This window comes from Camelus dromedarius, chromosome 2, assembly GCF_036321535.1.
Source record: "Camelus dromedarius isolate mCamDro1 chromosome 2, mCamDro1.pat, whole genome shotgun sequence".
NCBI classification, from domain to species: domain Eukaryota; kingdom Metazoa; phylum Chordata; class Mammalia; order Artiodactyla; family Camelidae; genus Camelus; species Camelus dromedarius.
This window is the reverse complement of record NC_087437.1, coordinates 15,024,331-15,039,988: the sequence shown is the minus strand read 5'-3', so window position 1 is coordinate 15,039,988 and position 15,658 is coordinate 15,024,331. Positions and strand designations below refer to the sequence as shown.

Here is a 15,658-nt window from a genome sequence, read left to right as displayed (position 1 = left end):
TGTCTAGAGTGCTTAATTAATCAGAACAAGCCATTTCCTGAATGTGCTTGGAATCCCTGAGACATGGATGTAATACACATGTGTTCGTGTGTGTGCATAATTTAAAAAGTCACATTTCTTTGTTTCTTTTTTCCATTAACTTTTTATTTTGATGTAATTTTAGGCTTATAGAAAGTTGCAAGAATAGTATAAAGACTTCATTTATGCCTTTCACCCAGAATGTTAACTTTTTCCTGCTCTCGAGGGACTCATAGCACTTCTGTAACGTAGGCACTTCTGCCCCTTGTACAAATGAGGACTCCTCAGAGAGGATAGTAACTAACCCAGGATCACACAGCAGATAAGTGGCAGAACCAGGATTAAAATGCAGGTCTGTCAGACTGTACAGGGTGTGTACTGACCCTGTGTGATGTAAGTGTGAGTGTGTGGATGTCCTGTTCCTTCTGCCCAAAGAACCTCCTTTCTGGTGCTGTAGGTCTGCAAGCAATAAATTGTCTTGGCATCTGACTTCTTTATTTCACCTTCATTTTTGAAAGACTTCTGCTGGGTATAGAAATCTGTGTTGACACTATTTTTCCTCCAGGACTTCAGAGATGTCACTTCATTTTCTTCAGGTTTGCATGGCTTCTGCATTTCTTTGGGTTTGTGTGGTTTCTAACAAGGTAACAAAGATTTTCTATATTTCCTTAGGTCCAATATATTTTTGTTGTTTTGATTTAAGCAGTCAGTTATCTTTTAAAGAGATTTAAATGATACGAAAGAAATCTTACATATTTACCCATGGAGGGACCGTTTCCTGTGTTCCCCATCCCGTTACGTAAGTCCACAGTTCCATCTGGTATCATTTGACTTTTTCCTGGAGGACTACCTGTTACATTTCTTGTTGTGAGGGTCTGCTAGTAATGAATTCTGTCAGCTTTTGAGTATTTGGGAAAGGTTTTATTTCATCTTTGTTTTTGAAAGACGTTAGATATTATTTATCTAGAAAGTTACAGAATTCTAGGTCAATGGGTTTTTCTTTCCGCGCTTTACCAATAGTGCCCCATTGTCTTCTTGCTTGCCTTGTTTTGAGGAAGAAATTGCAGTCTTCTTTATATTTATTTGTTATCTTTGTTTCTCTCAATAAAATGTGTCTTTTTTTCCCCCTGGCTACTTTTATTTTTACTTTTTTCCCCCTTCCTTCCTGATTCTATGCCATTTGATTATGATGTGCCTTGGTGTGCTTTCTTTTATGTTTCCTTTGCTTGCAGTAGGTTGAACTTTTTGGATCTGTGGATTTATATTTTCTCTCAAATGTGGAATATTTTCAGTCATTATTTCTCCAAAATTTTTTTCTGTTACCCCCTGCCCCCACCAGTCCTTCAGTGACTCCAGTTGCATGCGTGTTAGTCCACCTGATGGCATCCAACAGCTCACTGGTGTTCCAATCATCTGTTTCTATTCTTTTTATTGTGTGTTTTATTTTAGGTTTTACTATGTCTTCAAGTTCACTGACCTTTTCTTCTGCAGTTAATCTGTTGCTAACCACATCTAGTGTATTTTTCATCTCCCATGTTGCAGTTTTTTTTCCCTTCTAGGAGGTCAATTTGTGTCTTTCTTAATATCTTCCATGTTTCTGTTCAACTGTTTGAACATATGAAATGCAGTCATAATAGCTGTTTTCTAATGTCTGTTTGCTAATTCTAACATCTGTGTCAGTTTGGGGTTGATTTTGATTGATTTTTTCCCCCTCCTCATTAAGGACCCACTTTATTGCTTCTTTAGCCTGGTGATTTATTATTGGATGCTAGGCATCGTGAACTTTGCTGTGTTGTGTGTTGGATAGGTTTTGTATTCCTATAAATATCTTTAGGGCTTGTTAGCTGGGCTGGAGTGGGGCTCAGTCCTGGGCTAATTATTTCCCCCTCCTGAGGCACAGCCCTTCTGAATTAACTCCCATGTCCTGTGAATGAGGATGCTTTTCCCTCGAGTTGGTAGGAACAGGCACTCTCCCCAGGCCTGTGTGGATGCCAGGCATGGTTTTCCTTTAATCCATTTGGGTGGTTCTTTCCCAAGACTTGAGTCATTTCTTTACACACATTTGCTGATCAATCCTCAGCTGAAGACTTCGGCCGCTTTGCAGACCTCTGGTGTTCTCTGTGCCTCCTCTCGGTACTCTGTCTTGTGACCTTCTGCTGCCTTGTTTTCTCTGGACTTTCAGCTCTATCTCCTCAACTTAAGGAGTCTTCCAGATTTCACCTGCTCCCCACTCCGTGTGCTGCGTCCTGAAATTTTCTCAAAGCAACAATTTGGGGGAAGTCGTGGGGGCACTCACTCATCTGTTTCATGTCTCTCAGGGTGTCTTTCACTGCCTGATGTACTATCTTGAAAATCATTTTCTCATATATTTTGTCTGTCTTTTGGTTGTTCCCAGTGAGAAGATAAATCTGGTCCCTGTTACTCCATGTTGACCAGAAGCTAACGTCTTGTGCCTTTGCTTTTTCATTTAATCATTTGTTTGCAGGGGACACTGGTCTGAGCCCCTAACTGCAGACATTGGCTTGGGTAGGGGTTGTTGTCATTCCAGTTGGCATCCTTAAGTTTCATCCATGATATTCATCCAATTAGTTATATAAACATAAATTTGCCCTTTAATGGGCTGCAGGATTTCTGCATGCTAGACCTTTTGCAAGAACTTTCTGCTACCCAACTCTTATAAAGCTTGTTTTCAGCAACTAGTTTGGGGTTTTTTTTCATGAAAACTGTGATTTTTTTTTTTTTTTTTTTTTTTTTTTTTGCTTTGACTGCCAGGGAGCTCAGGCAATTAGTCTGACCTCAGTGACTGGGTAAGATGTTATAAGATATATATCCGGACAAACTTTTTGCTCCAGTCTTATCTTTTTAGCTTATTTATCCTGTGCCTTGTACCTCCCTCAGAATTCTTAGTTGCAAATAAGAGAAATCTGCTCTTGCTATCCAGCTGATTTGAGCAGGCAGTGAATATATGAGAGGGATGACTGGGCAGTTCAGAGTCTCCGGGAGGACCAGAGAACCAGGCTTGGAGCAGCAGCGTAAGTCACATCAGGACTGGTCCAGGGGGAGATACAGTCCCTGTGCTGGGTACTGGCAAGGCTGATGCTGAAACCCACATCATGGCCGCCCCTTTGTGTGGAATCCAGGGGCATCCCACACGTCACTAGATTCATGTTCGTCATTTCTGGTGAGTGTCATGTGAGCATCTGATGGCAGAAGCTTAGGCCGTGTGCCTACAGCAGAGCTGCAAGAGAAGCTCCTGCACTGGGGAGGATGGCTTTGGACCTCTGCAGACACAGTAGGGGCATTCAGAGGGACTGGGTAGCTGTTCACTATTGTTATTGGTGGCTGCTATACCCTGATATTATTTTAAACAGTTTTATCTTCAGAAATCACCATGATTCTTTTGGGGGGAAAATAAAAAGGAAAGGGTTAACCTGGGCTATCAAATGAGTGTGAGCACCCTGTGCACAGCAGTCACGCGGGCAGCGCAGCCTCTCCCTCCGGGCGGGGCACCCTTTCTGGCCGCTGTGCCCCTCAGCCCCTTCTTGATCTCTCAGGCTCCCAGGCCGGGTGAGGGTGGAAGTGGGGATGGCTAGGATGAAATATCTGAAGGTTAGTGAGGTCCAAGGTCAGAGGACTCCGCCCACAGCCAGCAATGAGCCCTCCTTGGGTGCTTGCATCCAGCCACATTCCAGGCTTGGGAAGTGTTGCCACTCATCTGAAAGCGGAAGCAGGCCTTGAAGACCATCTAGCCTGACCTCCCTGGTCCTCTTAGCCTGGTGAGCGGCGGAGCTGAGGTGCATGTTGGTGGGGAGCGGGGAGTGGAGGGCACCTGGCGGCCCCTGACGCAGGGCAGGCCTCCCTGGCATCGCTGGGCTTAAACAGAGGAGATGGGGCAGGCGGAGGACAATGGGCAAGCGAGAAGGTCAGGAATGGGCCAGCTCGCAACTGGAGGGGGAGAAAAGGCCGGGGCCAGACCAGCCCCCACCACTGGCCCGCAACCCCTCCTCCTCCCTCTCTGTTCTGTCTTCCCCGGGTCCCCCGGTGAGGCCCAGGTGGCTGAGCATCCTCTGGCAGAGGGATTTAACACACTTAATTAAAGTGTCCAATGAACAGCTTTGCATATTTCTTAATTACCGTCTGAATCTTTTGGGGGACGGTTTGAAATGGGATTTTCACGTGTTTCCTCATTTAGCCTACGGTGAGCCAGCCAGCCCCTCAGGGCTCAGGTAGGAGCTGGCAGAGCTCCCAGGCCAGAGCTGCTTTTCTGAGCATGGGCGGCAGGGTGGGATGCGCAATGGGAGCCAAGCCCCTGGCGCCCCATGCTTGTCCACTCTTCAGGAAGGATGGGCTGGGTTTTATGGTTTGTAAAAACAACAAAAGGAAACAAGGATCAGACAGATGCAGCTCTTCCCCTGTCCAGCTGTTCCTCTTGTCACCACAGGGCCTAAGGGCTGTGCACCCCATGGTCAGGCCAGTAATGGGGGGCTTTGTGGGCAGGGGGTGCAGGGGAAGGGCGGGGTCCTCTCCCCAGGCCCTTGCAGAGCAGGGACACTGGACCAGGACAGCCTGGCCACCTTCCCAGCATCAGGAGGAGGCCTGGGCCCCTCGGTGGGCAGGCCCCTCCCAGCACTCCACAGCAGTTCCCATCTGTGTTCCTGTAACTGAGCTGGTGGGATGTTTGAGCCAGCTGGGCCCATCCTGGGACTGGGGTGCTGGCCTGAGCCTTGGGGAAGTAGATTTGTCTTTTCGGTCCCGAGGGCCACCTGGTGACAGCTGCAGACCTTCTCCGACCTGGGCTGGCTGGTGGGGGCCGTGTGGGTCAAGGATGCAGAGACTTTTTCCCTGGCATGTGGACCACTCTCCTGAAAACACAGGCGTCAAGAGGTGGGCAGCCCGCTGGAGCAGCCTAGAGGTGGCAGTGAGTTCTGCCCCATCTTTCCTGCCTTCCATTCAGGGCCCAGCTCTGTGACCTTGAGGAGGACCAGACAAGGACCCACCGACCACCCAGCGGCGCCCCAGAGCTGGTGTGGATGGGACATGTGTGTGTATGGCTGAGAGCAGACGGTGGGGCAGATTCGGGCTTGGCTCTGTGATGGGGAGGTCCCGTGGGTGGAACACACACCACCAAGTCTCAGAAGACCCTCTACCAAGTCTCCAGCTAATTTCTTCTGCTCTGCCTCACATTTTTCCCCATTTCTGGCCCTCACGGCAATCTCTCCACCTCCACCCACACCTGCCGTGAAGATGACAGGTTGGAGACAGGTCTTTCATGGAGGGAGACAGTGTCGGAGTGGGAGTCTGGGGCTCATAGTCCACTCAGCTATCACTGTGTGGCCCGGGCACCAGCCTAGGAGCCCTCGTGGGCACTGACCCCAAAGCCCTGGAAGGGTTTGGCTTCACATGGCAGCTGTGGAGAGATGTGGGTAAGGGACAGCTGTATGCAGAGGACATTGTGGCCCCATATCAAAAATCTATTACCTAGAACCTGCCACTGTGATGCAGACTAGGGCCCATGGGAGGCTGGTGGAGTGAGTGGCCCAGTGGATGAGGTCCAGGTGGGTGAAGGGCTAGCATCAGTCCACCCTGCTCTGCTGGAATTTCCAGGGTGTGTGGGACTGAGCTTATCTGGACAGCCCATGGGTTTGCGAGACTCCTCAGCCCCCAGCTTACATGTGGGTAAGAAAATGACTGTTTCGTGGTGATGTCAGTAATGAAAAGTAAGCTAAGATCCTCAGCTCATGAGGTTGAATGATTATTATTAATCATTACATAATTTTCCCCCCTGAATGTAGTGCTGATATTTGTGCTGTGATCTGACAGTTTTAAAGAGTTTTTATGGGTGACCTGAATCCAGGGTGATGACTTGGTGTTTCTCCTCTGTGTCCAGTTTACTCGGACTAAGGAATGGCTTCATCTGCCAGGCTTGAAGCCAGGTGACAAAGAGGCTGGGCTCTTCTCTAAATCTCACCAGTTACTGGGTTCCGTCACCCTCCTCTGCTCCCCACTTCTCCCCCGCCCCACTGCCTCTGCTTTAACTGAGAGCCAACCTCTTTTGCTGGACTCCTGCCCCAGATGTGTCCCCCTGCCCCTTAGAAGTGCAAGTTTTCTTCTTAAAACACATGTGTAAATTAAAAAAAATGCTGTGTAACAACAATCTCCTCTACCAAAAAAAAAAAAACAACTTAGTGGGTCAAGACAACAAGAATGTGTACTGATGCTCAGGAATCTGTAGTTTGGGTGGGTCCTGGTGGGGAAAGGGTGTCTCTGTTCCACTTTGAGGGCTCCAAGGCTGGGGCTCGAGTCATCTGAAGGCTGGCCCGCCCACAGGTCTGCTGGCTGCTGGCGGGGGGCGTCCCTTTCTTGCTGCATGGGTGTCTCCGGGTGGTCCTCCCACGTATAGGCGGCACTGGGCTTCCTCACAGCATGGCGGCTGGGATGAAGGGCTAGCTCCCGGGGTGTGAGGGACCCAGACAGAAGCGGAGCTGCCTTTTCTAACCCGGCCTTCAGAGTCACACACAGTGCCATTTCTGCCACAGTCACAGGCACCCCGAGAGAGAATCCACGCCCCTTGATGTGGCCACATGGCCCGGCCATCTCACCCCTGCCCCCCTGAAGGCGTATAAAGTGAACTAACAAACTGACTCCCTGATGCAAAACTGTTTGCTGATTCATTCTCTACTGAGAGTAACTTTAATCGAGAGGCTACGCTCCAGGATGGTGATAATGGACTCATAATTCAGAAGAATGGACAGACCCGCCGGAGTGCCTCCTGAAGATTCGTTGAGGTTAAGAGGAATACGGCACCCTGTAAAACACCCTGATTGTTATCACCTTTTCTGTTCTGTCGAGTTTTTCTATAAAACCTCAAGACCCCAACCCCAAGAGGGGATCACGATCTTTAAGGCGTTAGCCTGCTGTGACTCCCTTTGCCGGGCAAAATTATAAAGCTGCTCTTTCCTTTGCTCCCCATACTCTGCCTCTGAGTTTGAATTTGCTTCTTGGGGTGCAGAGGCTGATTTTTCGGCAACACCCCCAGGCTTGCCTCTGTCTGTTCCTTCCCTCCCTCCACAACTGGCCCCAGAGATGGAATTTGGTTTAAATCAATCTGCTGGCCTCAGGGCACTTGTTTTAACAATGTTTGTCACTTACTCTTCTCCTCACACACCCCGTCTGGCCCCATTTTCCCTGAGACAAAGGTCAGATGTGGCTATAGAAGCTTCCAAGTGTGTCCCCCCTACTCTTGACCACGCTGCTGCCCCCACCGCCCCGTAACCTGGCTTGTCGCCTCCCCTCTCTCCCCACAAGCTTTTCCTTTCCCTGCCTCTGCGTTTGCTCACCGTTTCCCCCTACCTGAAATGCCTGTTCTCCTTTGCCCCCTCACCCCCCTTCCCACCATTGCGCAGCTGCCCTGCCTCCTCCTTGCAGCCCTCCTGACTGCCCAGCCACCCGGGCCCCTGCCCTTTGTGATCTGCTTTGCTGCTGGTCAGACCTTTCCATAAACAGGCGCGACGTGGTGCACAAGGTGAGGACTTCGGCGTCGTATCTGGGTTTATACGGCAGCTCCACTGCTTCCCAGCTCCGTGACCTTGGGGGTAAGAACGAACTCCGGATCATGACAAGGATTACATGAGGAAACCCAGGAATTTCTTGTCTGGCACTGAATAGAAGCCCAGGGAGAGTTAGCGTTTCCATTCCCTCTTTCTAGAGGCTCCTAGTCAGTGCTCAAGTAATGAATTTTCAAAAGAGGAAAAATGCATCTCCTTGCTTAATCGTGTGGGACTAAACTACCAGAAGATTACAGGAATATTGCTGAGACACGAGCAGAGAGGAAAAAAGCTCAATAATGATTTACCTACTTATTTTTTATAAAATCCTGCCAGTAGAGCTGAATCTTTGTCCTCGGAAAGAGCTTCGCTGTGCTGCAGTCTTGTCTGAGAGCTGTTGGAGGGGAAGTGGGACGGGGTGACCTTGAGAACAGAGCTGTGTGGGGAGGGCGACTGCAGGCCGGATAGGGGGTGGGGGCGGAGGGGGGAGAGGAGAGGGCGGAGGGCGCCCCCCATGTCTCTGGCCCCTCCCACTGCCCAGCCCTGTCGGAGCTGCTTGAATGCGCTGCCCCTCTTGGGTACCCCTTGGCCTTGGCCCAGCGGTAGTGCCCAGCCAGGTGATGGCTCCAGCTGTCCTGCTGCTCTTTATGGTGACACTGAGAGTGACCAAGTAGGTGGGCTGTGCAAGGTCTCCGTTTCCAGGTTCCAGCGCCTTCCACCCAGGGCAGTTGCTGAGGGTGGGGTATGCGGTGAGGAAGGGGCCTCTGCCCTTCAGGGGGAGAGGAGCATGGCACAGGTGGCCCCCTTACCCCCCCCAGCTCCCTTATGTGATGCCAGGGCAGCAGTGGGCAAGGGGCTCCTTTGTAAAGCTCTGCCCCAGGGCCCTAGAGACAAAGTGCAGAGGACACCTTCCCAAAGTTCCCCTCGGACAGGGTGGCCCAGGCGCTGCTCTGAGCGCTGGTGGGTCCCCTGCAGGCTGGTGAGTCCTGCACTGGAGCCCTGGGGCCGAGGGTCAGGGTGGCGGCCCTGCGGTCAGTCTTGCTCAGGTTGTGGCGGGGACGGGACACACCAGCCACAGTGTCGATGCACATTTACCTGCAGTGACAGACAAGGGCCACGGGGAAGGACGGGCAATGGGAGGGCTCTAAGCAGGGAGGCCAAGCTGACAGGTTCAGGCAGAGTCTGAGCCATGTTATCCTGACAGCTGTGGAAAAAGTATGGGTGGTCTTGGGGAAACACTCAGGCAGGGAAGGGGAGGGCTTCTGCTCTGAGGAAAGAGAAAAACTGGCCTAGAAGGATGGGGAGAAGTCACTCCCTTTTGCAGCAGATCAATGAGTCCAGGCCTCAGTTGGTGTGCTCTGCGCCAGGCATTCAAACTGCCCCCCCCACCCCGCTTTCTGGACCCTCCTTGTACCCCACAGGGGCCTTAATCCCCAGTTTCTGACCTTCCAGATTGGGTCGAGCACCGACTGAGTAGGGCAAGGCCCCCACCTCCAGCCCATCTCAAGAAGAAGGTGCCTTGGCTTGGCAAGGCTATCCCCGGTGAGGGCTATGACGTCCACGGTGGTGACAATAACGAACCAGAAAAATCCTGAAATCCAGCAGGACCCAAGGATTCTGAGGAGCATCTGGAATAGGAGCTCAGTTCCTGGTCCAGCCGCCTCATCCTGGCCGCTCTCGGCTCTGGCCCTGGGCAGGATGCTGTCAGCTTGTTTCCCCTTAGATCAAATGGGGACGACATGAGTTCCCGCTTGGACTTGAGGACTAACCAGGGAGGTCTTAAGGGCTTAGCGCAGCACTGCTGCAGGCACAGAAGTCCTGCAAGCTTCTGGCAGGCAGGTGTCCCGTCTCCTCTGTTTACTGCTGTTGTGTAAATCTTTGCCTGGCTCAGCCGTTGGGGTGTGCCTCAAACGTGCTCTGTAAATACAGGATTCAGGTGTGGCCTGTTTTGGTGATTGTGGGAAAGCTCAGGAAATGCTGGCACCGACCAGGACCCACACCTAACGTTCCTCCTGCACAGTCCCAAGACACGGCTGGTTTCCTTGGGATTTTCTCCTTCCATCCAGCAGTCACCTGCCAGCCAGTACGATGCCACTGGCCGTGGCTGTGGCCTTGAGAAGGGGGAACTTGGCATGAGAAGCCAGGTGGAGATTCCTAAACTCTCAGCTACTCCATGAAACTCCGGTTCCTTTAGCGGCGTTTTGGGATTTGGCTGTCTCTCCTCCCCACCTGCTCAGCTCAGGGAAGAGCCTGGTGGAGAATAGGATGGTGCTTTTCCACCTTCTCTCCACCCTGCTCCCCGATGCCCGCCCCCTTCTCTCCGAGGTGTAGGATGCTGTGTGTCACCACCGAGGGAAGCTACCAGTGCCTCTCTTCCTGAGGAGGCAGTAACTTCCCATTTTCTCTTGGAAAAGGAGGATGCTGTGTGCTCCCTGATTTCATCCCCCTCCTGCTAGCTTGGGGTTACTCCGCTTTTCACTCTTTTGTCCCCTAAGCAGTTCCCAGCTAGGCCTTTCTGTGGCTGATAGTCTCAGAGCAGATCCTCCCGGTATGGGAAGCCCCCGCTTCACACCTTCGTGTGAATTTAAAGCAATTGGAAAGCACTTTACATACTTAAAATTTCTGTTGGAAACTCAAAGAGCAGTTTCCAGGTAACTTACAGGAGATCCTGGGTGCATTACTGCTCAGCCCAGAGATGTTCAGAAGAGAAATGAGGCTGTTCTGACACCGCAGTTGTACTGCAATTCAGTCCCAGCTCTGCCCACCCCAAGTTGATGTCAGACTGCCCAGGTTTAAGGACCTAGTCCCCAAAGAGACTGCTGTCCACTTCAGGCACCAGCTGTGAGTGGGATCCCCAGGGACACCTGCACTTCTGACCAACTGGCTACAAATCTGGGGGTCCCCACGACCCTCCTCAGCTTCCATAGTTCACCACATCAACTCACAGAACTCAGGGAAGCATTCCACTTAATGACAGTTTTTCTATGAAAGATACAAATCAGGAACAGCCCAAAGAAGAGACACAAAGGTCAGAGTCTGGGAGGACCTGGTACTGAGCTGCGTACCTTCTCCCTGTGAAGTCAGGGTACCTCGCCCTCCTGGCACGTGGGTGTGTCCACCAACCAGAAAGCTCCACTAAGCTTCGGTGTTATTGGGGTTTCATGGCTTAGGCACTGTTGATTGAAGTCAGCCATGTGACTGAACTCAATCTCCACCCTGCCTTCCCTCGTGGGCTCAAAGCCCCAAGCTCTGATCACAAGGTTGGTCCCGCTGGCATAACCCCACCCTGAAGCTACTAGGGGCCCACCAGGAGTCACCTCATGAGCACAAGCTCTGGTGTGATCCAGGGACTCAGAAATAGCAAAGACAGTACTTTTACTCCCACCCAAGAACCAAAGAGGAGTCAGATTCTTTGCCATACCGCAGAGGTGGTGGTGTCTGTTTTTCAGCTGGTATCTGGAGATGGCCTCAGCTGTCACAGCTGCCTGCTCCCTCCTTCCACTTTTAAGCATTTTCCACGTGCCTGGCACTTTTGTTATCTTACTTGATTCTTAGTACTGCCCTTTGAAATCTCTGATGTTGTTATGCCCGTTTTAAAATGAGGCACTGAGGTTCAGAGGGGTGGTGGCCACCTCAAAATGACACAGCTAAATAGCACCCCCAGGCTTTGAATCCAGCTAACCAATCCTGGCTCAAAGGTGGGGCATCTAAGTTTGCCCCACAGTGTGTCAGGTGCTCCTTCTGGTTGGAAGACGATTGCCTTTCCTTTACAAATGCTGGCTGTCGAGAGAGGGTCGCATTCGTCTGATGCCTGGTGTCCTATTGAGGCTTTCATGCTGGAATAGGGCCTTTCCCAGAGGAGCCCTGTTGGGTTGCCCTGCTTTGTCCTGGCAGTGACCAGCCACCTGCCAGGCCCAGCCTGTGGACATCCCGTCTGAGAATCGGGGAGAGGCATAATGGAGAACTCTTGGGTGCTGGCTCTTTTGCTTTCCCCACCAGGGTTATCTGTCTCCAGCAGCTCGGAGCAGAAGGGGCTCTGAGCCAAGCCCCGCCGGTCCAGTCCCCTCTGAGCTTTCCAGGGCCGTGGCCGAATCGGTGGGACGGTGTGGAGAAGCACCCCATGCTGGACCTGACCTAACAAACGCTCCTTTCTCCTCCTTCCTCCCCTCCCAGATGCTCAGAAATGCTGCAGTAGGCATTTCTGCCGCTGCCAGGCCCCAGGGGGCCTGCACAGGGTTAGGTCAGAAGCCAAACACTGCAGTTTGGGAAATTAGCAGCACTTGTGGGATTCCCTAAACCATACCAGTGCTTCTCAGTTGGGGGTGTTACTGCCCCTTAGAGGGCATTTGCAGACGTCCAGGGGAGTCCACAATGACTGAAGAGCCTGCCGGCATTTACCCAGCGAGGTCCAGGGATGCTAAACATCCTATGAAAAGCTGGATGGTCAGAAGGGGCTCACACATTATGGAGACTAGTCCTGCCCATGAGAGACACTGGGAAGTGACCCATTTACTCCCCCTGCCTCCTTGTTCCTTGAAAAGCCACCTTCCTCACCAGTCCCCACGCTGAACAGCTGGGAAATAAAGGAGCGTGCCTCCCTCCCAGCCTGTGACCAGTGGCAAGGCAGTATTTCCAGGTGAACGTGGGCGCACCAAGGGGAGCACCTTGTAGTGCACACGCTTGCTCTGATTCTTCATGGGAGGCTCTTGCATCGTTTGGGCTTTTGCGGGAAGACCTGATTTGGGTGGTAAGAATTCACAAGGCGTGGGGAAGCCTCCTTGGTGCCGGGCAAGAACTCCCATGTGGCCCTCCAGGTGTAGACGGGGCTGCCTCGCCTCGAGGTCTCTCTCTTTGGGGCGGTGGGGGCGGTGGGGGCAGTGGGGGGGTGGTACTCCCGCCTTCCACTTCTGCTTCTGCATCTCTTCTTTTCCTCTGGGCTTTTTTGTTTCATTGTCTGTTTTTGTCACGTGAGATGTGTTTAGAGGAGCTTGGATCCTAGCGTGGATCACGGCTGAACCCCTCTCTTCTTGTTTTACAGTCGGGAAGACGTCTCTGATCACGCGGTTCATGTATGACAGCTTCGACAACACGTACCAGGTGAGCTCCTGGGTCCCCGCCCCGAGCGCCCGTGGTGTCTGCAGCCGTGACCGGCTCGCTGATGCTGGGGTGAGAGCAAGGCATTCGCGGGTCCCAGGGTGTCCATGTAGCCTTGGAGGATTTTCCCACATGTGCACTGGTCCCAGCCCGGTGAAGACCCTGAGCCCTTCTGAAAATCCAGACCTCCATGAAGGAAACGCAAAATGAGGGACGTGAAAGAGCAGAAGAACCTGCTTCTCGAGTGTGGCTGTTTGCTGGACCTTCATACACGCACACGCACACGCGCACACACACACACACACACACACACACACACACACACACGGTTGCTAAGGCACTTTCTTCCTTGGAGAGGCTGGTGTGATGGGCCTAACCCCACTTTACATGGGCAGGAGGCTGGATGGAGTGACCTGTGTGGCTCCTGGCTCTCAAAGATGGCCTGGAGTCAAACAGCGGTGACTCCAGGTGGCCTAAGTCTGAGCTCTTGGGGGTCGGTAATACGTCACTTTTCTGGCACCGCTGATGAGTGGGGAGGTTTGTGCAAATGAAGTGAATTTTCCCTGCAACTATAGCTTTTAATGCAAGGAGCCGAAGTAAATCATTTCAACTATTTTTGAGAAAAAATGTATTGTTTCCTTCCTTAAGACAGAGACTATAATGCATTTTTTTAAGCCACTGGGTTCTGTGAGATACTGGCTCTCAGGGATGTTAGTAGGCGTTATTCGAGAAAAAAAAAAGCAGGGAGAAAGGTTCAGTGCTTGTATAAATTTAGAGAACTCTGAACAAAAGTAAACGGACTTCTCTACTGCAGGACTTCTCAGGGCCTTTACTGTATCAATGTATGGTTTTGATTTGCGGAAATAGAGGTGCAGTGTGCAGGATCTCCTGGATGTATTTAGTCATGGAATCCTTTTGTCATCGAATCCTCAAAGGATTTATAGAACACACTGGGGGCTGCTGTGCTAAGAGGTCTGCCAACCTTCCTGGACTTACGAAGCGTACAGAGCACAGCTCACTACGGATCACAGCTCTCTGTCTACTGTTCAATCTGTCTGTCTCCCTCTGGACTAGTCAGTATCTTTGCCTCAAATACAGCCCCTTTCTCTGCCTCCCTCTTAATCCCTGCTTTTCCTTTGCATTTCCTTCATCTGAAATACCAGATACCTAGTGTACTTGGTAAGAATTGACTGAAGGGTGAGGACATGGGGCCCCGAGTGACGTGCACAGCCTTGGGCGTTGGCTCTGGGATGATGATTTCAGCCGCACTTCGTGTCGGTTGAGTTTCTCCAGGCCAGGGCTTTGTACCCTGGTGGGCTTGTCAGAGGCCTCTCCTCCCACAGGGGGAGCCCCACTGTATCGCCTTGCATTCAAGTCATTGCTCTAACAGACTTCAGTTCTCAAGTCTGACTTGTATTCACTTACTTGTGTGTGTATGTGTGTGTATGAATGGCCTCACAGATATTATTTTGGTTATTTGATTTTTAAAATATTAAGTCATTTATAATATTTCTTATTAATGTCCAACTGATAATAGTGACACTTGTGGTTGGTGTTCTTGGCAGTGGCAGGAGGCAGAGGTGGCCCCAGGGCCTTTGCAGTGGTCCTCACTGGCATGGATCAAAGCCTCAACTCCTCCCCAAGTCACCTGAGTCCCTCAAAATCTCAGCTCACCTCTGTCTCCAGTGTCACCTCCCATGGCCCACTGCTTGTCCTATATCCTGTGGTCCAGCGGGCCTCCCTGCCTGCTGCTTCCCGCTCAGTGATCCTGTCATGCCTCCATGCCTGGCCCGTGATGTTGCTTCTGCTGGAATGCCCTTCCCTCTTCTCTCCTCTCTTCTGCCATGAAAAATTCCTCTGACTCATCAAGGCTCAGAGCACACGTTTGCTCTGCGGTTGGGGCCCTCCACACTCTTCCACGCCCCCTTTCCCCTGGCACATGGACCTCAGGGCTCCTTTGGCCTCCCACCTCCACAAGAACTCCTCCTGCTCTGGCTCCTGGATGGGCTTGGGGCCTGGGTGAGGCCAGGACCCCTGGGATCCACTGCTGCATTCGTGGGCCCAGCACAGGGCCTGCCCCCCACAGCTGGTGTCAGCTGCCTGCTGGTACCAAAGGGGCTTCAAGAGACATTGTCTGCCTTGGTTTTTAGACTCCATCAGACTGACAGGCCACAGGGACCCAGTGTCAATGTCCAATGTTGTGGCAAGAGGCGGAGAAAGCCCAGAGGAGAGCAAGTGCCCTCCCCACGGCAGGTTTTTCTGACTTTTTTTTTTTTTTTTTTTGCTGCAGGTACAATTTCTTTCCCAGTACCCTCTAAAATGGTAATTAGACTGGGAGGCTAGGGCTCCAATTCTGTGCGTACACAGGCTCATGCTAATGAATTCTCTGGAGATGGAGAGGGGGAACTGTTTTTCTTTAACGTGCTGGCAGAGACACTCGGGGAGTAGCCAAGATCCCCAAGGGCTCTGGCGGTGTCCCCAGTTGTCCCCCGGCACTGTGACCATGCCTCACTGCCACCCACAAATGTCCTGTTTGTCAGCCAATACAGCCCAGCAGAGCCCCTACCTTGATTAGCTGAGGTGCTCAGACAGTTCCCAGGACCGAGGCACCACTCCCTCCTTCCCATCCTTCCTGTGTGTCTCCAGTTCTGTCTCCCATCCCCCACCCCCATTCACTTATTCTGACGGCAGAGGTCTGTCAAGTGCTTACTCTGTGTTTGGAGAGGCAGTAGGAGAAAGCGACCACAGAATCTGGTCCTGCCCTGAGCCGGGGCATGGATGGTGGAGGGACTTCAGTCTCACCCTGGATGGCAGCCAGTCTCCCTCTGTCTGGGGCTGAGCATGCCCGAGGCCCCAGGGGCTAGTGTGAGGGCCCACCCGGACCTGCAGAGCGGGGCTTCCCCACAGGCCCTGGGGAGACGCCAACTTGTTGGCCTGTGGCCTAAGGAAAGTGGGTCTCCAGCCGCCTCCTGCCTGGCACTGCCCCTACACGCACGTGTACC

General features: G+C 52.0%; 1 protein-coding gene across 1 annotated transcript in view; it reads left to right on the top strand.

Moving 5' to 3' along the window:
* The window catches only part of RAB6B (RAB6B, member RAS oncogene family), a 55,896-nt gene that overhangs the window by 15,125 nt on the left and 25,113 nt on the right, over positions 1 to 15,658 (top strand). The window contains exon 2 of the mRNA XM_010975529.3: positions 12,601 to 12,659. Within this exon, the coding sequence (XP_010973831.1) occupies positions 12,601 to 12,659 (59 nt within the window). The remainder of the gene's footprint in view (positions 1 to 12,600; positions 12,660 to 15,658) is intronic.